General features: G+C 43.4%; 1 protein-coding gene across 1 annotated transcript in view; it reads right to left on the reverse strand.

The window, feature by feature from the left end:
* Cdc42bpb (CDC42 binding protein kinase beta) overlaps nucleotides 1-25571 on the reverse strand; it is a 99591-nt gene that overhangs the window by 47456 nt on the left and 26564 nt on the right. The window contains exons 2-4 of the mRNA XM_046453234.2: nucleotides 7878-7969; nucleotides 3847-3930; nucleotides 104-199 (exon numbers count right to left, since the gene is read on the reverse strand). Coding sequence (XP_046309190.1) covers nucleotides 104-199; nucleotides 3847-3930; nucleotides 7878-7969 — 272 coding nt within the window. The remainder of the gene's footprint in view (nucleotides 1-103; nucleotides 200-3846; nucleotides 3931-7877; nucleotides 7970-25571) is intronic.

A 25571-nucleotide genomic window follows, 5' to 3' on the forward strand; every position in this document is an offset into this window, starting at 1 on the left:
CACATTTGAGAAAAGAGAGTTCCAAATATCTGTCTTAGTTTTGGGTGTGGCAAGGTCACAGTGAAGGTGGAGCAGAGGCCGAGGTGGCCGAGGACAGACGCACCAGGTAGTTCTCGTCCTGGAAGGCGTAGTGCAGCGCGGTGATCCACTGGCAGTCGCCCTTCACTAGCACATCGCGCTCCTCCCGGAAACAGGCAGTCTGCAGGGATTAGGACAGTCAGTCTATGTCCCCCTGGGAAAACACCCCACAGGGCAAGTTCCCAGCAGGGGGTCCCTCTGGAGACAATGCCTGGCCCCTGGCCTGTTACTCTGAGCAGCCTCTGCTCTTGCCCCCGCCCCCAGTCCCAGCCGGGCAAGGGCTGCTGGAAACCTGCCCTGCCTCCCCAGGGCCTTGCCTGTGGCCCACATGAGGGTCCTGCCATCCTCAAGGGGGAGTCAGCAGGACCTTCCTAAACTGGACTCTCCAAAACACGGCCTTACCCCCTCCACAGGGACTGGGATGGTACCACCACATAGCAACCCCGTCTCACTCCCACTGCTGAGCAGGTGAGTGACTGGCAGGACAGGGGCATGCCTGTTTGCTTATCTGAAAATATGATTTATTCAGAGTGTAATGAAATATGATCATGACAGAGTGTTGTTATGGAGATGGCCAGGAGTACCTTTTACCCTTATATGGTTTTAAGGAGGGAGGGGGAGATGGGGGAGGGGGAGAGAGAGAGAGAGAGAGACACACACACACACACACACACACACGCACACGCACGCACGCACGCACGCGCCAGCCCTGACAGGCACATGGCATCTACTTAAAAGTTATAAGGTCTTAGACTGCAGTTGTGGCTCAGTGGTAAAGTGCTTGCCTAGCACATGTGAGGCACAGGGTTCGATTCTCAGCACCACATAAAAATAAATAATAAAGTTATTATATCCATACACAATTAAGAAAAAAAGGTTATGAGATCTTTGCCAAATTATAATAAAGTCTCCTCTTTATTGAGCACATGACATAATAAGATTTAAACACACTTCTGTTTGAAACTGTCAAAACTTAACAGAAATGCAAGTATCACTCTCTCACTTGAGTTTTCTATAAACTTTTCTTTTCAAAACTCTTAAGACATTTTCCTTTCAAAACCAATGACGAGGTACACATGCCCCAATGTTACTAATTAACACATGACAAAGGTCAACAGTCAGATGTGGAGACAAGCAGCCCCCTTTGCCAATGTTAACCTTAACCCAAGGCCTGGCACAGAAATAGCTGAAAGACACTGAGCACTGGCATGCCTGGCCTCCTGTCTTCCAGCACACCCTCCACAAGGATATGGGGACAGAGCAGGGGGTCCTCGGCTAGATGAGACCATTGCTATGAGAGTCACAGCCAGTGCAGGAAACTACAGCACTGTGATGTCATTTCCACAAGGGGCTGCTCTCTGTGGCTTGGCATCTGCCCATCAACACAAAGAGAGAAGCTGGGCTTAAGCTGTGATCACCTGCACAGTGACCCATCAGCAGGAAATATACATATCATTCAGTATCATCTCATACAGATAGAAAGAGGCATACACCTATAATCCCAGCGGCTCAGGAGGCTGAGGCAGGAGGATCACAAGTTCAAGGCCAACCTCAGCAACTTAGAAAAATAAAAAATAAAAAGGGCTGGGGATGTGGCTCAGTGGTACCCTCTGGGTTCAATCCTCAGTACTGAAATAAAACAAACAAAACACCAAATAAACAACAGAGAAACTCTTAGTATTTTTTTAATGACCAAAGAAGATGAAACAAAAACCCAGCCTAGTCTGACTATCAACTTACACAGCCTAGCAACTCTTCTGCCTGATCTTATTTCATCTATGTTTTTAAAAAGCTTTTTAATGTCAACATTGTAAAATGTAAGATTTAAAATATGTTTAATGATGGGGATTAGAAGACCAATTGCTTAGGACGACTATTCCATGTCAACACAGGCTTAAGCTCAGTCTGTTACCTGAACTCTCAGATAGTCACGACCACTTAGCACACCTCTTGTCTTCTCTGAGCGAGCCAGTTTTAAGCTGGGTCTGTATAGCCAAATTTGAGTGGAAGCGCCACACTGCTTTTTAAAAATATATATACATATCTTTTAGTCATAGATAAACACAATACCTTTATTTTGTTTGTTTATTTTTATGTGGTGCTGAAGAGGGAACCTAGTGCTTCACAGGTGTGAGACAAGCACTCTATCATAGAGCTACAACCCTGGCCCCATTGCTTTTTAAGACCTGCTCGCTGCCAGGGACACTGGGTCCAGCCGTGCACCTCCCACTCCTTCACACAGCACTAGCTGCTTTTCCCCCAAGAGAGAAGTGGCAGTGTTTGCCAAAGTTCCTCCAATGATGGGGAAAAGAGCCACACAGGGCTAAGGTGGCCAAACTAAAAGAAGCACAAGGTGAAGGAACAAGGATGAAAGAAGACACTGTGGAGAGGAGGAGGAGATGCTGCAGGATGTGTATAGCTGAAGCAGAGTTGTAGGGGGACCAGTGACTGCACAACAGTGGCGTCTCAGTCAATCCACATGCATTTACTAGCAATAAACAATAAATGGGTGTAACTGGCACAGCCGAGAAGAGGAGCTACATGAGGACAGGGAAGAACACACCCAAACGAATCAGACACGACGAGCCTGAGAGGTCAGTGGGAGGCTAAAGTGCCACTGCACTGAGTTCTCAGAGGCCAGAAGCTCAGGAGAGAGTGGACAGAAGCCAGCCACTGTCACATACCCAAGGTGGCACCTACCACTGGCAGAACAGGGAAGAACTCCAAGACAACAGAGACAAAGTTATCTCATGTGTCAAGGAGGGTGTAGGTGGTAGATGAGGCTAGGAACCACAAAAGGACCTTCCAAAAGGTGGTGGTAGCCTGTGAAAAGGGGATGGCCCAGTCATAGAACCAAGTCCAGATAGCACTGGAAGCAGGTCAGAGGCTCAGGTGACAGAGTCACTGTCACAGGCAGCACCTTCAAGGAGGGGCACCAGTTATGAGAGAAGTAGAGAGTCAGAACAGAGCAGCCATGCTGGCTGCTATTGGTAGGAGGCAAGATCAGGACTGAACACAGTGGGAACAAGGAAAAGGCACATCAAGATGGCCAAGTAGGGGCTGGAGTCGTGGGTCACTGGTAAAGCACCTGCGAGGCACTGAGTATAAATATAAATCTCAGCACCACATACGAATAAATGAATTAAATAAAGCTCCATCAACATCTTAAAAAAAATAAAAACAAAAACAAAGATGTGGTGCTAGGGTTGTAGCTCAGTGGTAGATCGCTCGCCTGGCACACATTTTAGGTGCTAGGTTTGATCCTCAATACCACATAAAAGTAAATAAATAAAATAAAGGTATTGCGTCCATCTACAACTAAAAAAAAAACAAAAACAAAACAAAACAAAAAACCCACAAAGATGGCTAACCACCAGCTATCCACATTTGTTTAGAAGCTCTGCCTTCCACAGGGGAATTCAAAACACTTCTGCAGGTAAGTGGGCTCTAGACTATGCAATTTCTTTTGCATGTGGAGCAGGACTGCACTAAATGCCTAAACCTCCATGAATGTTTCTGTTTGTAGACAAAACCTGGTTGAAGGACTCAAGGGTGTGCCCTCAGGCAGAGTGTCTGCAGGACACTAGATAGGAGGACGAGAGCAGCAGGAGTAGAGGGTGCAAGGAGGCTCAGACTTGTGAGGCGCCTCACTAAGCTGCCCAGGCTGGCCTGGAACATGCGATCCTCCTGCCTCAGCCTCCTGAGTGGCTGGGGTCCCAGGCGAGCCCTTGCCTTGGTTTACTTAGTTATTCTATACTGCACACTCACCTCTGCTCTTTTAAGCATCTCCCACTTGTTGAGGATTTTCATGGCGTAAATTCGTTCAGTGTTCTTCATTTTAACAACAGCAACCTATAATACAAATTTGAGTTTAACCTAATTTGTTAATGGAACAAAAATCACATCTATGGTTACAGTGAAATCCCAACTGCCCAAGAGACCTGGAAAATAAACTGTCAAAGAAAGTAAAGTTTCCTATGTAAATAAACATTGCCCTTTCATGCATCCAAAATTAGCTTTTACCCACACCACAACTTACCTAGTACCACCTGGCTCTGTTCAAAAACTTTCATACTGAGCAATGGGTACAAGGAATTTCAGTCCTCTAATATAGGGCTATGCCTGTCGTTTTTCCTCTCACATTAAAAACAAACACCTTTTTAAATTTGATCAAGGCCACAGGTTCTCCCTGCACAAGGGCCCATCTGTGTGCTCCTTCGTCCCCACTCCTGCCCATTTCTACCTCTTTCCCATCAGCCTCTGCAAGTACCAGTTGTTCATCTATTCTTGCTTTACAGGGCTAGTGAGGGCCTGAAATAACTTGGCAAATTCCCTTCTTTGGGCCTTGGGTTACACACACATACACACACACACACACATTCATATTTATACACACATTCATATATATATACACACACACACACACACACACACACACACACATATGTGTATATTATACACATACACATATACATACATACATACATATATATATGGTTGTTGAAGGACCTTTATTTTTTATTTTTTTAAATTTATTTATTAGTTGTACACAATACCTTTATTTTGTTTATTTATTTTTATGTGGTGCTGAGGATCGAACTCAGGGCCTCGCACATGCTAGGTGAGTGCTCTACTGCTGAGCCACAACCCCAGTCCGGACCTTTATTTTATTCATTTATTTATACGCAGTGCTGAAAATCGAACCCAGAGCCTCATACATGCTAAGCAAGTGTTCTACCACTGAGCCACAACCCCAGCCCTGGGCCTTGGTTTTTACAACTATACAAGGGATAAGAACAGGACTGGCCTCCTGCACTGCTGGGATGATCAGGTGAGTTATTGCAGGGGCACACAGCTGGCTATCAGCATGCTAGCTGTCAGCCAGGTCCTTCCCAGCACAACTCCATCATCACCTCTTCTAGGAAGTCCTCCTGGTCTTTTAGTCCCTGCCAGCTCATGAATGAGCCTTCCACCAGTACCAGTGCCCACTGCAATGCTGCACATGACAGAGCACATTCCACCTACACCAGTCAACCACCCACTGGCTAAGGGCCCTCTGGCAGTCAACCTGCCTCCATGCACACAGCAGGCACGGACAAAGAGTTATTAAATGAAATCATCTACTTCCTGACCCTTCTACATGTCACAAACCACACAAGAATGCCATCAAGGGACTCGTGAGAGCTCACACCCCCTGAGCACTCTCCCTATGCCAGGCCGGGCTCTAAGCAGTCTACCTGCACTCTTACCTAGTCCTCACAACAATCCTCAATGGTGGGACATTTAACAGCCGCATTTTCCAGATGTGGAATTTGAGGTTCAGAGGCTTACATACTTGTCAAGAAGTGGCAGCCTCACTCTCAAGAGCATGCTTCTACAACTACCCTCTAACAGTGGTCATAATGCAGTATCACCTTCCCAAGTGACAATGAAGGGCATCCATGCCCTTATGTGTCTCCTGTCTTCCCTCTTCAGAACATCCTCTGGCCAGTGCAGCTGCAGTGCTCTGGATGGGCCTGGCCATCTCCTAAGTCTTGGCACCAGGCAGACAGGCATCGAAGTGTGCCACAGATGGAAGCTGGTGTTAATTTTAAAAGGCTTTTTCTGCCTTCTTACTGCACAATAAAACTCATACCTTATAGCATCAGCAAGCTACTTATCACCTAGAGATTTTTTATTTTATGTAGAGTTCAAAAGATTTTCCTGTGGCTCCTTTAAATGAAAATTTCCCTGTTGGTGGCAATCAAAGTCCCTGTCTGGGCGGAATGGAGTGGAGTGAGGTGTTGTGGAGACAGAAAGGCACTTTCTGGGGAGGAAAGTGGGGATGGAACCCACGGCACTATGCATCCACTTGGTCCTGATTACACTGGCAAAGATGAGTCAGAATGCAAACTGCATACTTAGATCTGTGCATTTTCTATGGAATTATATTTCAATCTTTTTTTAAAAATTAAAAGGCTTTCTGTCCCAGCATACAATAAACCGAATTTGGCTGGCCGTCCTAGTACTGAGAAAAACCCCAAGCTACACATTAGGTGGGGCAGGATGCAAAGAAGCTGTCCTCTGGAGACTGGTCATTTCCCTGCCCCCACCCCTCAGAGGGATGGTGCAGAGGGATGGGGTGGGATGGGGAGGTGGGAAGACAAGTGCAGGGGAGAGTATTCTTTTTGTATATTCTACTAAAGACCTGCAGATGATGTAAGGGTGTAATGAGGTTACTTTAGCAGCAGAAAATATTCATCAGAAATATTAAGGTGCTGAGACACAACAGGCCTATTCAGCCCCTGTAGCCATAGGAGATACTGCAGAGCAAAGCAGCAACCACACTATGTACTGCTTTGCTTTCTTCCATGTCTGCACACGACAAACTATCCAGTCCTGCACAACAACTGCCACTGCCCACTCAGCACACATCCTGGTAATGTCAGAGGGCCTGGCGTCAGTGCTCTTGCCACCAGGACAGCAGACAGATCTTTTTCCTGTTTGGAGTTCCCTCAGTAACCACCAGGCGGCTCCCAAGCAGGTAGAGCCTAAGGTCAGAACAGGTGCAGACGCACTGAAGCCTGGAGGGACCAGGGGAAGCTGCTCAGCAAGGCTGGATGCAGAGAGACGCCCTCAATTCCCTCTCTTTGCTTTTTAAAGAAAATTCCAAGATGGCATTAGAGCAGATTATGCTAAGTGAAGCTAGCCAATCCTTAAAAAAACAAATGCCAAATGTCTTCTTTGATATAAGGAGAGCAACTAAGAACAGAGCAGGGAGGAAGAGCATGAGGAAAAGATTAACATTAAACAGAGACGAGTGGTGGGAGGGAAAGGGAGAGAGAAGGGAAATTGTATGGAAATGGAAGGAGACCCTCAATGTTACACAAAATTACATATAAGAGGTTGTGAGGGGAAAGGGCGGGGAACAAGGGAGAGAACTGAACAGCAGCAAATGGGGTAGAGGGGGAAGATGGAAAGGGAGGGGAGGGGGATAGTAGGGGATAGGAAAGGTAGCAGAATACAACAGTCACTAATATGGCATTATGTAAAAATGTGGATGTGTAACCGATGTGATTCTGCAATCTGTATTTGGGGTAAAAATGGGAGTTCATAACCCACTTGAATCAAATGTATGAAAGATGATATGTCAAGAGCTTTGTAATGTTTTGAACAATCAATAAAAAAATAAAAATTAAAAATAAAAAAAATAAATTTCAGATAAAGAGGAAAAAAAAAAAAGAAAATTCCAAGTCATTTCTCAATTAACAAACTGATTTTTTTAAAACTTATTTACGTCTGTAAGAAACTATGGTCCCTTGCCATAGTTGCATGGAGGCGCACAACTGTAATCCCAATGGCTCAGGAAGCTGAGGCAGGAGGACCTTGAGTTCAAAGCCAGCCCTAGTAATGGCAAGGCACTAAGCAACTCAGTGAGGCCCTGTTTCTAAATAAAACAAAAAATAGGGCTGGGGATGTAGCTCAGTGGTGCAGTGCCCATGAGTTCAATCCCTGGTATCCCTCTCCCCCCAGAAAGAGAGAAACTATGGTCCCAACACTATTGAGAGTCATTTGCCAATCATAAGCTTTCTTCTTTTTTTTTTTTTGCAGTGCTAGAGATGGAACCCAGGGCCTCATATGCTAGGCAAGCACTCTATAATGAGCTGCACACCCAGTCCTCTTTGTTCTCTTCTTAATTCTTTCAGATTTTACCCATCCAGAACTTTCCAGAAAATATCAATGCATAGGTCCCCAAGAATATGAGTGGAGCTCTGCTGCCTTGGCCACAGAGGCAAACTGTCTAGTGAGGCTTCTCTTACCTCTCCAAAAGCACCTCTCCCAATTACTTTGATTATTTCAAAGTCCTCTCGATGAAGCTGCATGTCCTTCACCAGCTGCGTGAACGGTTTGGCTGTAAACAGAAAAAAAAAATAATATTAACAATTTAGTCAACAATTTGGCAACCTGAAAACTTAACTGAGGCATACCAAGTTATACTTTAAAAAGTGCAAAAAGTGTTTACTTTTGAAATATTCAATAAGTGAAAGGTTTTAGAAAGTCTGTTTATGCTAATTAATGTAAACATTTATTAGCAACCACCCTGCGAAGTCTACTAAAACAAATACCATCACTATAAAGATCTGTTCTTCTTCCTGGTCAAAGCCAGGATTTACCCACCGAGAGAGCAACTGACAGGTGTGTTAGGTGTGCCTGTCTGTCCTGAGAGACAACTCAGCTGCTGGCCACGGAGCATGAGGTGAGGCAGCTCTGCGTGCCCCATATCTGTATTGCACAAGCCACAGAGCAGCTGGGAAACAGGAGGCACCTCCAGGATGATGGCAGGCCTGAAAGTGCCAGCAGCATCCCCTGTATCTATAAAGGCTCCCAATAAACCACGCAGGGTCTCTAATAGCCAAGTCTACTGCTTGGGCACTTTACTACACTGGCCATGTACTCTTTACCCTGACACCTTGAAAGTTGTTCTGTTACTATCCATTTTTTACAAATGAGGACACTGAGTCAGGTGTCTGTGGCAGTGTGCTAGGTTGAACAGTGTCCACTAAACTGTGACTTTAAGGGAAAATAAGGCCTTTCCAGATACAGCCAGGTTAAGGTAGGGTCACATGTTCAAAGAGAACAGCCATTAAGTCCAAAACATAAGAGAGAATGTGGACACAGAGGCAGAGGAGGGGAAAAGCCATGTGAAGATGGAGGCAGAGTATAGAGCAAGCAGCCTCAAGATAGTTCATGTCCAGGACCGCTGACCACCAGGAGCTGGGACAATACAGGGCAGGATTCTTCCCTAAAGTCTTTAGGGGGAGCATGGCCTACCCACACCTTAACATTGGCCTGCCTGCTCTAGACCTGTGAGAAGAAAAAAATCTCTGTCCTTTTAAGCCCTGTAGTAGTTTGTGGTAATTTGTTTCAACGGTTCCTAGAAACGCCTATGGAGAGGTCAGGAACAGGGTATGTGGCAGAGCCAGGTCTAAATCCATGCAGTCCAGGTCTTGAGGCAGCACTGTCTTGATCACTGTCCCTCATCTTTTACACCTGTCTTTATTTTCATCTTCAGGTTTCATATCCACATTTTATGTTAACTTCTATTTGTTCTATATATTTCTTTTTCAAATTATCCATTACTTCAGTTTTACAAAATATTACCATTGAGCAAAACTGGACAAGTCACATAGAATTAGTCACAACAAATCTAACTTGTTTTGTTTCTCTACCAGAAGAGAGCCTGGGAAGAGAAGGGTGCCAATGTGTGTGGTACATGGAGACACAAGCAATATTATTTCTTAGTATTGCATGTGTCTCTAAAATTATCACTCAAAAAATATGCAATCTGACATTTTCAGGGCTTTTAATTGAGCTCCACATTATTAATTTAATTCTGTATCTTTTTCTCCTTAAACGATTACCAAGTACCACTCAGACTCCATCACCAGTTTCACTGTCCCCAGCAACAATAGCAGGAGCAAGAGAAGGTTTTTGGTGCCTGTCTGGTGGTGAATTACCAATCCAGGGCCCACCATTGCCATGAATGACTACTGGCATAGAGTTCAGGAAAACAGAACACATAAGGCCTGGATTATTAAAAAAAAAAAAAAAAAAAGTGGCTAGAACTTAAAAGGTCATCCATAGTTTCTCCCTATTTCTTTCAAATATCACCCAAAATAATCATTCCCAAAGTTCCTAAAAGAAATAAGTCTTTTAACCAATCATACCTTTCATTTCATTGTGGAGAAAAATAGTCACAACAAATCTGACTTGTTTTGTTTTTCTACCAGAAGACAGCCTGGGAAGAGAAGGATGCCAATCAAATATGTCACAAGCCACATGTGGTACATGGAGCAGAAGAGCTCCCTGTGGCAGTGGTACCACCAGCAAGCACCCTGACTTTCCTACAAAACCCCCAAGACTCACAGCATTTGTTATTAGCTGTAGCTTAAACAATGCAAACCAGGCAGCGACATCAAGTGATCAAAGAAAATTCATCTATCTCTGTGCCATGAACCAATATAACTGGCCCATGTTCCCATTCTAGTTCTTGCTCCTAGAACTTCGCTTTGGGTTGTTTTGGTTATTTATTTGTGTGTGTGTGTATTTTGATTTTATTTTTCCTGATTTTCATGTTTTATACTACTCAGTAATCACTTTAACAGATCCAAGAGCTGAATCGACACACCAAAAATTTTAAATCATGTGTCTACTGAACTGGTTAGTTTTTCTAGCTGGCACACACCTATAATCTCAGCTTCTTAGGAGGCAGAAGGCAGGAAGATTTCAAGTTCAAAGCCAGCAGGGCAACTTAGCAAAACCCTGTCTCAGAATAAAGTATAAGTTCTGGGGATATTGCTCAGTGATAAAGCACTTGCCTAGTATGTGAGAGGTCCTGGGTTCCATCCCCAGTACATACCCTCTCCCTACCAAAAAAAAAACCTCTTGTATTTGTGTGTATATTTTTTTTTAGGTGATATATTTGCAATGAACATTTTCATTCATACTGATCTTTTACTATTTTAACTAATTGTTAGAATGAAGCTCTAGGAGTCTCCAAAAGGCACTGACGTATTTTATGGTCCCTAAACTGCCTTCCAAAACATACCTCAACGCCATGCACTGACACTGTCCACCCTCCACTAATACAGCTCCTTGACACCTAGAGGCTAACACTCTCTCAGGTCCAGCTGTAGGCCCCATTGTGTCAGTCATCAAACCACATCACCTGCTCACTGATCACAGCTGGACCTTTTCAATGGTTGTATGACCGTTTTATTTCAGCTGTCAGACATAATAGCTAAAAATGCTATTCTTCCATGTTGTAGCCTCTTTTCACCTCAATTATGCTAGTTTTCACTTTATAGAAATTATTATTTTTAATAAAATTAAGTTGGTTCCTTTCTCACTTTATTAAGGCTTAGAAAGTTATCAACCCTTTGAAGATCTCAAATTCAATACTATTTTCTGCTGCATGGCTTTTTATAATACCTAACCCTTTAGGCCACCTGTTGTTTAAAGCACTCTGTAGTGGGGTAAGAAGTGCTGGCCTTGATTCTTCCTTTAGACCATCTGCACATATCTGAGTGGTCTTAGGAAAGTGGTCTGACTATTCACCCCTACTTGGGCAGGAGGTGGGGGACACACTCACTGTGGGGTCCAGGGAAAAACCCTGGCTTCCATTAGGAGACAATAGAGAGTCCTAAGTGTAACACTTGGTAGCTGTGCCATCTTAGAAAAAAGTCACTTGCTCCTCTGGGACTAGGCTTCCTCCTCCACAAAATGGCAAAAGCTCTTTCCAGGGACTCATCAGCAGTACAGATTAGGGAAGTTAACGACAGAAAGTAGCTTGCACCAGGGCTGTGACGTCCTTCTTTGCATCTCTCCTCTTTTCACATTAATTGCCCTAAAGTTACTTGGTCTTCCATGTCAAGCTTTTCTCCTATACCTCTGACAAAACACTTTTTGTTGCTTATACACTGTAACAGTCCTGAACAAGTGTCCCTGAAACTGGTAGAAGTGGATTTATCAGGGCCAGTCTGATAAAGAGGAGAACAGCGGAAACAATCTCAATAACAAAGATAAAAAGATTAAACTACAAAATCAAGCAAAAGGAAATCCACATGGATGAAAGCTAACTTCTAAAAATGGAGGCACTAAAAGAAGAACCCAGAAGGAAAAGTCTAAGGGAAAAACATCATTTTTAAAGAACACTTGATATTTTCAAACATTTCTGATGCCACAGTGACAACATTGTGCTGACATGTAAGTATTACTAAGACTGCAGTAGCTAAAGCCAGAAGAGACAGTGACAATGGCAGACCAACCCACTAATGACACAGGGACTGGGCGTAAGGTCAAACTAGGAAAGGTGATAAGCCTGGCCAAGAAAGATGGATGGGGTGCAGCAGGTGGAAAGGACAAATAGGGATGCTTCCAATGAGGCCATTGATCAGTGTCGACATGATATAAGGTGACCCTGCCCTCTGGGCTGGAAAAAGCCAGCAGACAGAAACCACATCAGACATCTGAACAAAGAAAACATGAAGAACTCTAAGTTCTTGAAAGAAATGAAAAGGGGCACACTAAATAATCTCAGGCAGCAGACGCAGGACCCACTGCACTCAGGACGAGGAGGTGAAGGAAGTGGTCGTACACACTTGGCAAAGGCCCTATAAAGCTGAACTCAGCCCCTGAGGATAGGGCAATACTGGCGAGTCCTAGAGTCTCTAAGTGCAAAGGATGGGACTCAGGTATCAAGAAGGAGCGCAGACCCTGGGTTCCAGAGGGGACTGTAACAACACTGTTCAACAAGTGTGGGGAAACTTTCAAAGCGAAACCGGCTGCCTAACACTAGAAGGAACTTGGCTGAGAGGATGAGGAGCTGCCAGGTGTCAGAGAGAAGAAATGGGGAGATGTGACCTGCCTCCTCCTGGACTTGCAGGCGCCTTCTAGCATCCTCTCTAGGCCAAGTTTAACAGGGAGCAAGGGTCAGAGAGCCAAGTGGGGGTGAGCAAAGCCAGGTGGGGGAGGAGAGACTGGTGTATATAGAGGCCTGATCAGATAAACACATAGGTGATAAAAGCCAGACTCCTCACTGTCAGAGAACAGTGCTACGAATAAGGGAGAAAACTGAAACCAGCCATTCAGTATGGGATTTGCATGGTTGAGTGTGTCCTCACTGTTGGCAATATATAGGTACAAGGAGAAATACACACAAGCATAAACTGGTATGTACACACACATGGCCCTAGCTCATCTGTCGAGAGCCTGGTAGGAGCAACATCCCAACAAGCACAGCCAGTGCCAGGTCTTGGTTTCTCCTTGGAAGGAAACAGAGCTCCTCTGGCAAGTCCAGAGCCCAGTCAGCAAAGTACAAGGTGAGCCTGAGGCACCCTGCTGTGCAGACAAGCTCAGTGGTGGCAAATCAAAACAAACACTGACTGATAGATCACAACCCAGCAAAGGACACTGGCAACCCAAAGGAGTCTGTACTGATAGCAAGCAATAAATTTTAACATCTGGTGCACAAAGTAGACCTCATCAAAACACCTGTCAATCACAAGTCAAAAGGGTGACTACATCGAAAGCTGACAGACACCACCTAAACTGATTGACCGAGTAGCCATCATCAGTAACATGACAAAGAGAAACTGACGTCATCTAACAGAACACAATAAAGAAAATGCAGCTTCACTTCTGTGACATTCCTACATGTCAGGTAACTCCACATAGGATGCTGGGAGCCATTAGCCAAGTAGGTATGACAATTTCCTTGCCAGCGTACCCCATGTTGCAGTGACATTGAATGTACTTAACCTTGCTCAAGGACCAAGGCAGATTAGGGTGTTCCCGGTTTTAAGATAATCTTGTTTAGGGCGTTCCCAGTTTAGGTTCCAGGTTTAAGGTTTAAGATTATTCCTGCTGGGAATAGGGCGTATCCTGCTGCCTGAGTTCCCCTTGAGTTCTCACGGGATTCAGACAGTATATTTTGGAGATAGAAGCCCAGTGGAGGTGAATTTGGGAGAGAAGGTGGATTTGGGAAGAGAACGTGGATTTCCCCAGAACGTGATTGTAGACGGCTGGTGAGAGTTCAGGAATAAAGAGTTGCTGTTTGAATCTACAAGCTGTGTGGTGGCTCGTGATTGTGTGCCCAGCCAGACTGCGGCATTTGTGCCCAGCCAGACTGCGGCATTTGGCGGCCCGTGCGGGGAACTTCTGAAGCTTGGAGGTAAGTGAAATTGCTTGCCCCTGAGGAAGAGCGAAAGAATGGGTGACCAACTCAAAAAACAATGTGTTATTGTTTTGATTTATCTTGTTTTTGTTTCAAGCTGCCTATCCCTAGAAATTTCTCAGGCAAACTGGAAAAAATGGTTGACTAAAGGTTTGAAGTTTGTCGGCCCTGAGGAAGAGAAAATTGATACAACGATTTTTTATTCCGTTTTTGTTTCATTCAGTTTCGGCTTTGTTTTGTGCTATCTTATTGGGTTGCGTTATCTTTATAGTAGATTAGAAATTAGTAAAAAACAAACCGAAAAGATGTTAAGTAAATTGTTAGAGGTTCAGACCATGGAGAAAGACATTTTAGATCAAGCAAAAGAGAAGGTCTCTCGAGCTAGTCAGACAGAGGAAGAAAATTTAAAGGAAAAGGGGTTGTTAGGAAAAAGGCCACAACAGGAGGCTGTTACTAACTCCATTTTATCACAAGAGGGCGTAATTCAACCAACAGCCCCACCGATGGAGACAGCTGAGTGGCCCTCAAACCCCGTAGTTGATAAATGGGATCCTGAGACAGGACCTCAAAGATTAGCATGCCCTGTACTTGAACAGGCAGGAGGGCAGCGAATTCACCGTGCTTTAGATTTTAAAACAGTGAAGCAGTTAAAGGAGGCTGTAACAACCTATGGTCCCCAAGCTCCCTTCACGGTAAGCATGGTTGAGTCCATTACTAACTTGGACATGACGCCAGCAGATTGGGCTAGCATGTGTAAATCTGTACTAAATGGAGGACAATATTTGTTATGGAAGGTTGCCAATGAGGAATTTTGCACGGAGACAGCTAGGCGAAATGCAGCAGCCGGTTACCCTCAAAGAAATCTAGATATGTTGTTAGGAAAAGGACCTTATGAGGGTCAACGGCAACAAATTGAATATGATCCTGCTATATATGCACAAATTGCTGCAGACGCAGTTAGGGCATGGAAGACTTTACAAGGACATGGAGATTTACAAGGTCAGCTATCTAAGGTAATACAGAGAGCTAATGAACCTTACGCTGACTTTGTAGATAGGCTAATTCAAACGGCTGCCAAAATTTTTGGGGATACAGAACAAGCAATGCCATTAATAAAACAACTGGCTTATGACCAAGCAAATCGTTGCTGCAGAGAGGTTATTAGACCATGGAGACATGAAGATTTAAACACATATATTAAATTATGTAGAGATATTAATGAACAAGGGCAAGTCTTGGCAGCTGCAGTACAACAGGCTTTAGATGCCAGGCCAAAAACATGCTATGATTGTGAACAAACAGGACATTTTAAAAGGAATTGCCCCATAGGAGGAGGGTTTAACAAAAGTAGGTATCAAAGGAATAGAATACCAGGTATTTGCCCACGATGCCGTAGAGGGAGACATTGGGCTAATGAATGCCGTTCTAAAACCACCATAGAAGGTACTCCCTTATCAAAAAACGGACAAAGACCAGGTATTTATCCAAGATATCGTGGAGAAAGGCATCAGGCTCCATTGCCAAAAAACGGACAGGGGGGCCCAATGCTCCGGGGCCCACAACCACAAATATACGGGGCAGTGGAGGATCCCAGCAACACCATCAGGGTAGTGCCCAGGACACATTGTCCATTAAATCCCTCATCAGACAAACCCAAGGGAGCGCAGGGTTGGACATCTGTGCCTCTGCCAGAGCAGTATTAACTCCAGAGATGGGAGTTCAAATCATTCCCACAGGAGTAAAAGGACCTCTTCCCCAAGGAACAGTAGGCTTATTACTGGGACGTAGTTCATCTACATTAAAAGGACTTATGATAAGTCCTGGGGTAATTGATCCCGATTATGTAGGTGAAATAAAAATTATAGCTAGTTCTCCAAGAGGTATATCAGTAATTTCACCTGGAGATAGAATAGCACAGTTGTTAATAATACCCAGCCTACATAATAAATTTCCTAGTCATAGTGTAGAAAGAGGTTCCAGGGGATTAGGCTCCACAGGTGTAGATTGGGCTATGTTGTCTTTAAATTTAGATTCTCGCCCAATGCTAAAACTAAATATTCAAGGTCATGAGTTCAATGGGCTACTGGACACAGGAGCTGACCTTAGCATCATATCTCGTCAAGAATGGCCAAAACATTGGCCATTACAACAAGCCACTCAAACGCTTCGAGGCCTAGGAGTGGCGACTAATCCCCATAGAAGTGCAATGGTATTAGATTGGAAGGATCCTGAAGGATGTGAAGGAACTATACAGCCATATGTATTGGATCATCTTCCTATAAATTTGTGGGGACGAGATGTCCTAGATCAATTAGGTTTGACGTTAACAAATAACATCAATCCTAATGCGCCCACTACTAGGGCTAGACAAGGCTTTAGGAAAGAAAAAAGATTAGGAAAACAAGGGCAAGGTATAGCAGCACCAGTACAAATAGATCAAGGAACAGACAGACATGGGTTGGATTTTCAGAAAGGGCCACTGAGACAATCAAAATTACTTGGAAATCAGAAAGACCAGTGTGGGTTCCTCAGTGGCCCCTGACTAAAGAAAAGATACAAGTAGCCCATGATCTGGTCAAACAACAATTAACGGAAGGACATATACAACCTTCCATATCTCCCCATAATACTCCCATTTTTGTCATCAAAAAGAAATCTGGTAAATGGAGATTATTGCAAGATTTAAGAGCCATTAATAATGAGATGGTTATTATGGGACCTGCTCAATCAGGGATTCCTCAATTGTCTGCTTTGCCAAAAACCTGGCATGTTTTAGCTATAGATATTAAAGATTGTTTTTTTTCAATTCCAATTCATCCCAAGGATAGTCCACGTTTTGCATTTACTATCCCTGCATTAAATCATGAAGGTCCTGATCAGAGATATGAATGGAAAGTACTCCCTCAAGGGATGGCTAACAGTCCAACTATGTGTCAAATATATGTTAACAAAGCAATCCAGCCACTTAGAAATCAAAATCCTGAACTACAAATATTTCACTATATGGATGATGTATTATTGGCACATAAAGATAAAAACATATTGCTGGAATGTTATGCCACACTTACAAACTTATTAAAAAATTATAATCTAGAGATAGCAATAGATAAAGTACAATTAAATTTTCCAATTAATTATTTAGGAGTTCTATTATCCTCAACCATGGTCCGTCCACCAAAAATTCAAATACGAGTAGATCAACTCAAATCACTTAACGACTTTCAAAAGTTATTGGGAGACATAAATTGGATAAGGCCTTATCTAGGTATACCAACAGGAGAGTTGGGACCTTTATTTGATATTCTAAAAGGTCCATCAGATCCAAATTCACCCCGCATGTTAACTCCTAAAGCAAGAAAGGCATTAAAAATTATTGAAACATATATGGAAAACATACACTTGTATAGAATTGATATAAGTTTGCCTTTATTATTTATTGTACTACCAACAAAAAATATTCCTACAGGAGTATTTTGGCAAGAAGGTCCATTATTGTGGATACATTTATCTTATTCTCCTAACACGATTCTTACTAGGTATCCTGAGGCTGTAGGACAATTAATACTCAAAGGAATAAAAGCAGCGAAGGGAGTGTTTGGAATTTCTCCCAATAAAATTATTACTCCATATACTATGGATCAAATTGATGAGTTAGCTAATGAGTTAAATACTTGGGCAATAATCATGTGTAAATCTAATGTTTCATTTGATAATCATTTACCATCTAATCCTTTGTTGTCTTTTTGGTCTAAGCATCCTGTAGTTTTTCCTAAAATGACAAGAAAAACACCTATCATGAATGCTCCAAATATATTCACTGATGGGTCAAATAATGGTACAGCAGCAGTAGTTACCCCTGATCAAACTTTTACATTTTTAGTACCCAAACAATCAGCTCAAAAGGTAGAGCTTAATGCAGTTTTACAAGCTTTTTTGATGTTTAAAGATTCTGTATTTAATTTATTTTCTGATAGTCAGTATGTAGTTAATGCTATAGTATCTCTTGAAGATGCTGGTAGGATTTCCCCTTCTTCTACTGTTTTCTCTTTGTTTTCCACTATACAAAGTCTAATCTGGGACAGAAAAGATCCATTCTTTATAGGACATATTAGGGCACATACAGGATTGCCTGGAGCCCTTAGTTTAGGCAATGATTTAGCAGATAAAACTACACATGACATACATATTTTCTCTACATTTGAAGAAGCTACAAATTTTCATAAAAGGTTTCATGTTAATGCTAATACTTTACAAAAGCGTTTTAAAATAACTAAGGAACAAGCCAGACATATAATAAAACAATGTCAAAATTGTGTGACATTTTTACCACAAGTTAATCTTGGAGTCAATCCTAGAGGACTGATACCTAACCATATTTGGCAGATGGACGTCACACACTTGCCAGAATTTGGAAAATTAAAATATTTACACGTTACAGTCGATACTTCTTCTGGATTTTTGATGGGCTCCCTTCATGCCGGAGAAAAAACTAAAGATGTTATAGCTCATTGCTTACAAAATTTTGCCACTGTGGGCGTTCCTAAACAGTTAAAAACCGATAATGGTCCTGGCTATACCTCTACCTCTTTTAAACAATTTTGCTCATCATTTGGTATTACTCATATAACAGGAATCCCATACAATCCACAGGGACAAGGCATAGTTGAAAGAGCTCATCAAACTATTAAAACATACTTATTAAAGCAAAAAGAGGGAATTGGAAGGGGGTATATATCCCCCAAAGATAAACTTAAAATAACGCTTTTTACTCTAAACTTTTTAAATTTGGATTCATCAGGACTTAGTGCTGCGGAAAGGCATATGTATCCAAAAAATGTACATAAGCCTAAAGTACTTTGGAAAGATATTCTAACAGGACAATGGAAAGGTCCTGACCCAGTGATTGTCTGGAGTCGGGGGTCTGTTTGTGTTTTTCCACAGGGAGAACAGCAGCCCATTTGGATTCCAGAGAGATTAACTAAAACAGTTTCTACAGATCGAAAAGAAGATGATTTGACTCAAATCCATAACAGCTGATATCCAGAACTCCAGCTTGGCCATTCTTACATCTGCGACAGTGATTAACCAGGATGCTTTTTTCAATAGCTATTTTATTATTGCATTTTTCTACATCATAAGGTTCTATTTTTATTTTTTGAGCTCATACAAACCTAGGTTAATGTTTTTCTGATCAGTTTTATTTTTTGACTGTGGAGTTTTTAAACATTGCAATGGAGATTTCACCTAGGTAAAGCTACAAGTGTACACTCTTGTGTTTTGTGTTGTATGTCTGTATGTGCGTATGTCCATATTTCTTGTATGAGGAGCGCTCATGAAAAAATGGATCCGAATTATTATTATTTTTTTATTCACGTGATTTAAATGGTTTAATTTAAATTAGGTAAACAGCTGTTAAGGATTGTTTTTAAAGGTGGTTAACAGATCTGTTTGTTTACTAATTTAAATTAGGTAAAAAGCTGTTAAGGATTGTTTTTAAAGTAGGTTAACAGATCTGTTTGTTTACTTTCACCTTTCCTTTTCATTATATTTAATAATTCTTTTCAGGATAATGTCTCTTTAGCATCATTGCCAGAATTCCTATCTCCATCCCAGTGCCAGTGAAGAACTCAACAAGTAATGCTCAATCAAGGAGTTAACTTACTTTGGGAGGAAACGGATTTTGGGAGGAAATGGACATATTGATAGATTCCTCCGCTTTGAACTGCTTGCAGAACTTGCCTGGACTATGTAACTATCGTTTGGTGCAGCGAATTGTGGTAATGCTGGCATATCTTTGCTGATGGTGTCACCAGTGATGCAATTTTTCCCAAGGAGCCGTCAATTGGCTTGGTGTCGTGGCATTTCTGTATCCTCCTCCCTTCTGCTAGTGATGGTCTAAAATTTGGGGGCCAATGGCTTATGCTGGACCGGTAGTCAGTGACGGGTATGATCCAATTGCAGTGGTATCAACCTAAGACAGGAGGCTGACGCCTAAAGGTCAGTTTTCCGATGACGGGTAAGAACCATATGTTGAATTGGACAACCTACCAGGCACGGTCCATAAGCCACATTAACCTCACTCCCCCACTGGCACCAAGGCCAAATTTGGGGGCCAACAGAGGTGAGGCAAAGAACCTCACCCCCCCACTGGTGCATAGACCTATCCACAAGTATGGCTGTATGCTGGACCGGTAGTCAGTGACGGGTATGATTCAATTGCAGTGGTATCAACCTAAGACAGGAGGCTGACGCCTAAAGGTCAGTTTTTCCCATGACGGGTAAGAACCATATGTTGAATTGGACAACCTACCAGGCACGGTCCTTAAGCCACATTGCTTGTTGTTTAATTAATCAGAAGGGGGGAGATGCTGGGAGCCATTAGCCAAGTAGGTATGACAATTTCCTTGCCAGCGTACCCCATGTTGCAGTGACATTGAATGTACTTAACCTTGCTCAAGGACCAAGGCAGATTAGGGTGTTCCCGGTTTTAAGATAATCTTGTTTAGGGCGTTCCCAGTTTAGGTTCCAGGTTTAAGGTTTAAGATTATTCCTGCTGGGAATAGGGCGTATCCTGCTGCCTGAGTTCCCCTTGAGTTCTCACGGGATTCAGACAGTATATTTTGGAGATAGAAGCCCAGTGGAGGTGAATTTGGGAGAGAAGGTGGATTTGGGAAGAGAACGTGGATTTCCCCAGAACGTGATTGTAGACGGCTGGTGAGAGTTCAGGAATAAAGAGTTGCTGTTTGAATCTACAAGCTGTGTGGTGGCTCGTGATTGTGTGCCCAGCCAGACTGCGGCATTTGTGCCCAGCCAGACTGTGGCATTAGGAGGAACATGCTCCAAAATGACTGGTCAGCAATTTCTAAGTGCCAAGGTCATGAAAGCCAAGGAAAGTCTAAGGAGCTGTTCATGCAGAATGGAATTCAGGACACAGACAAGGTCACACAGGAGGGGCCCTGCACCGATCCTTGGATCACACAAGATGGTGTGAGGAATCAGTGCCAGCCTGACACCTTTGAAGACTACACAGTAGCAAGCATCAATATGAAATTCCTGGTTTTGTGGTCACATTGTGGTTATGTGAATATCCCTGTTTGTAGGAAACACACTGAAGCCTCAAGGACAAGCAGGTATAATGTCAGAACTCATTCTCCAGAAGTCTGGAGATGAGAACTCTTTGTTCCGTTATTTGCAACTTTTTTTTAAGTTTGAAACTGTTTCAAAGCATTTGGGGGGGGGGGTGTTTAAAGAAGTCATTTGTTGCAAACTGTAAAACAAGCAGTAGAGGTTAAAGGTGGAAGGGGAAAGAGCCAAGCTAGCCAAGTGCATACAGAGAACCAGGTGGTTGAGGGCCAGGCTGAGCCCAGATGCCACTGGCTCCAGGATGGATGCGAGGGGGGTTTTCAGCCCAGGCACCTTGATGAAGGAGACTCAGTTTACTGAACTGGGAAAGACCCAGAGAGATGGCAAGTAATGGTGGCGGTAATGGAGTAAAAACATCACAGGTATTACTATGGTGCCTGAGAAGGTAGAGACCAAAGTGGGGTTTTTGTTTGTTTTTATAGTGAACTGCTGTCTTGTATTTTCACAAAAAAATCACTTTTGAACCACCAGCTTACATGGTGGGGAAGAGGTGAGGGCTGGAAGGGGAGAGGCATTATAGAGCAACCGAAGGGCATGCAAGAAGGAAACACAGTGTCCATCTTCTCTAAAGCCATTTTTCAGTCTGCTGACGTTTCATCACCTAAATCTAGAATCTGGGATGCTCTTCAGAATACAAATGCTACAAAATTTTATGAATTATACCCACTGGGGTGCAACATCACTTGTCATGCAAATATTCTTAAAAACATTCAGATGCAAAGCAAACCACAACAATCAAAACAATTGAAAATCATTAAGGGCTCATTTTAAATACCATTTATACAGAGATTCTCTTAAAATACAGACAATTTGGCTGGATGTGGTGGCTCCTGCCTATAATACCAGCTACTTAGAAGGCTGGGGCAGGAAGATGGCCAGAAGGCTGAGGCCAACCTCTGCAATTCAGTGAGACCCTGTTTCAAAAATAAAGTTAAATTTTAAAAAGCAATGCTCTGTGGTGCATTGCCTGCCTAATATGCAGGAGACCTTGAATTTAATCCCCACTGTGGGGGGGGGGGGGCAGGGAGGTAGAGAAGACTACAAATATTATGGGTAGCTTGAAGAAAACTGACCAGCTATAATACATGAACTGGATTCTCATGGTGATAATGAACTTATAGATTATGAAGTAAGACTAAACATAACTATTTTAAATTTTACAAAGAATAAAATGAACTCTCCTTCACATTCTATCAACAAATATGAAATGATACTGGGTTAGTAAATATCTACCAGGCAACATGCTAAGGATCCAGACAGACAAGGCCCCTCTTCAGCTCAGAACAGAGCCAAACTGGTCAGCTGGCACCTTGCAGCTACAGTCACAGGCAGGCAGGGGTAGGTGGGGCTGCGACACTAACCTTTACCTAAGGCTTCAGGTGCAGCATCTGGTGCCTTCTGAAACACCCAGATACCACCTTCCTCACCTTTTTCTGGCTGTCTTCCTCACTGACATAAGTCCCAGGAGGGCAGGTCTACCGCACCTGGTTGTCCACCACTCCCCAGGCACCTGGCGTGAAGGTGGAGCTCAGTAAATACAGTCCACTGTGTATGCTATCTGTAACAATCACAATGACCAACTGTCACAAAGAGACTACCTTCCCCTCAAGGAGGGCTTGCTTTTTTCCTATAAGAATATATTGAACATCTTGGGACAGTTTTCACCCCAAAAAGTTGAATAAAAACTCAACCGTAGCCCTGACCCTAAACCTAACCCTAACCCATTCCTTCATGATGCAGACCCAATTGAACTTCTCTTAATGACCTAAAATCTAATGAATTCAACACTCAAGGGTTACCACTGTCAAACATAATGTCCAAACTGCAAGGAAAATTAGAACCCAGTACTTTCTTCAAACAGGAAAGGCTTTGCCAGGAAGTGAAGGTGGAAGGAGGACCTTTTGATGAAAATCATTGTGAAATGAGAAACTGATGACCCCTTTATCTCCTTCTTGTTTACCAAGAAAGAAATAAGAGTAGATTAGCTGGATGGGGGCAGGATAGTCAGAGGAAGGAGGGCTGGGGCTGGGTCCCAGGGCAGCAGCCCACAGGAAGGCAGGAGAGATGTCCCACTTCCCTCTCTCCAGCTCCAGCTGTTGGCCTCCCTCTGGATTTGGCTGGACTGTTCCTCCCACCCCTGTCTCTTCAGTTCTTGCCTCAGCACCTTTGTAGTGACATCAATACATTTAGACTTGGAAACAGTCTTAAAGATTATCTGGTACAAATAACACATTTACCATGAAGATCAGGAGCCCTAGGAGCTGGGCTGGGTCTCAGTGGCACAGTGCTTGCCTAGCACGTGTGAGGCACTGGGTTCGATCCTCAGCACCACATAAAAATCAACAAACAACATAAAGGTATTGTGTCCATCTCAACTAAAAAAGATTTAAAGAATTTAAAAAAAGAACCAGGGGCCCTAAAGGTCACTGTCATGCAGAGGGCAAGAGGGACAAAAGTAAACTTCACTCAATGGCTCCCCACTCCTGAGAATACTTCCCCTTTTAACAGTCACTCCTGCTCTGGTCCCTTTAAGAGAGCATGTTGAAAACTGCTCAAAGCAGTAACCGCAGGGTTGACTAGAGCATAGGGCAACTCCAGGGGGACACCTAGAGAGGACTTAGTCAGGCCTCAACTGGCAGTAAGCAGCAAGGACCCACACTTGCCTGGTCCTGTGCTGGATCCTCCTGCAGAGAGATTAAGGCCAGAACACCACCCAGGGGCTAGCCAGGGAACACAGCCGGCAGTAAAATGAAGTGGACAGGTTCACCTTGCTGAATGCACAGCTAAGGCTCCTATGAGCACAGGCTGAGGGTCAAGTTCTTGGCCAGCCTGAGAAGGAAAAGCAAGCACTCCACAGACCCATTTTAGAATGAATTTACAGTTCCAAAACACATCCAGTTCTGGCTGCTGATAACCTACATAAAGTTTCTGGAAAATGTGCTCAAATTAAAAAAAACAAGTTCTCTTGTTTCAATAACTAAGATGTTTTACGAACTGACAGCACTCTCCATCACAAGCAGCCAGGCAGTCACGAATGTGTCATCAGGAACCACAAGTTGGAGGAAACGGACTCTTCCAGAAGCATCCAGCAAAGCTCTCTAAATTCAAACTCTCGGGCTGGGGATGTGGCTCAAGCGGTAGCACGCTCGCCTGGCATGCGTGCGGCCCGGGTTCGATCCTCAGCACCACATACAAACAAAGATGTTGTGTCCACTGAAAACTAAAAAAATAAATAAATATTCTTAAAAATAAATAAATAAATAAATTCAAACTCTCCCACTCAGGCGGATGGCAGAACTATAATGCTTATAAGGACAGACATTAAATTTTAACTGAATACAACATGAGATTTTAGAGGACTGAAAAGAAAGCCCTTTAATAATATTCTGAGACAGAAGCCAAGTGGGGTTCAGATCAGGCAGTGAAAGTCCAACAGCCAGGGAAGGGAGGCTGCACCCAGCCAATGCCAGACTAGGAAACCTTCATTCCAAGCTGAGGCCATGGTGGGAGGATGGGGGTACCACGAGCCTCACTTACACTTGTCTCAAGACTATGGGGGCTGGGAATGCCTGATTTCCTCTTTGCCTTCTCTCAAACCAGACAGACTGAATGTTTCTCCATTCTTTCCCATTTGTGGGCTTGCTCTGTCATTACCAGAATAAAATCCTACGACCTCACCTCTGCCTATCACTCTGAGGTGTTCTGTCATCCTGTTGGAAGGTGGTCTGTCCCCACTTGAAGCCCCCAGTCAAAGAGGAAGCAGTCCCCAGTACTCCTGGGAACCATATGCAGCACTGCCCTCTGGAAGTCCTTTGGCAAAGCAAAGAGCCTATGCAAAGCAACATAACCTTCACAACATAAAGCCAGGTCCCCTGCTGCTGTGAACAAAAACACGTTTTAGTTTAAAATTTATTGCAGGGCTGAGGGTAGAGCACTTGCCTAGCATGTGTAAGGCCCTGGGTTTAACCCCCCAACACCACAAAAAATTTTTAAAAATATGTACGTGTATTATGTATGTGTACTCACACACAAACACATTCTAAGTGTATGACAGTGACTTGAAGGACAGAGCCAATGGCATCATTCAAGTCACAGAAATGCAGCACAAGGACCCCACTCTTCTTGTTGCTACACAATAACGTGGCCAGCTTCCAGGCCACCTCTTTTGCGAGCCACTAGGAGCATCCTGTCTACCTACATCCTAAATGTAAGAAAAAGGAAAATCAGAAGTAAAGAATAAGTGCTAGTTAGCCAGTGGCTGAAGAGCTTAGAGAAGGTTTAAATAATTATTATTATGGTGTTTTTACAACATCTATTTCACTCTAGGTTCCCCAGACCAAATGTGGCAGACATACAGTGTTTCCCACCCAGCAGGGCACCTGAACTTAGAAGTCTGGCTGCTCCACTGGCAGCATCTCCCTGTCAGCTAGCCACATGATATGCTGCCAAAAGTCAGGCAGGTACAACTGCCCTGAGTATAAGGGGGTGGTTTTAGAAATGGAATGCCCAAATTCAGAGCAGTGGAGGCAGCAACACCTGGGAACTTGGGAGAAGGTGCATCTCCTAATCCTTCTTGGGACCTATGGCACTGGACCCCAGGAAGACTGTGTTTAACAGACCCTCAGTGTCAGCCGGA

The sequence above is a fragment of the Marmota monax genome, unplaced genomic scaffold (assembly GCF_021218885.2).
Source record: "Marmota monax isolate L192 unplaced genomic scaffold, Marmota_monax_Labrador192_F-V1.1 WCK01_AAM20220418_F8-fsc00190, whole genome shotgun sequence".
Classification (NCBI taxonomy): domain Eukaryota; kingdom Metazoa; phylum Chordata; class Mammalia; order Rodentia; family Sciuridae; genus Marmota; species Marmota monax.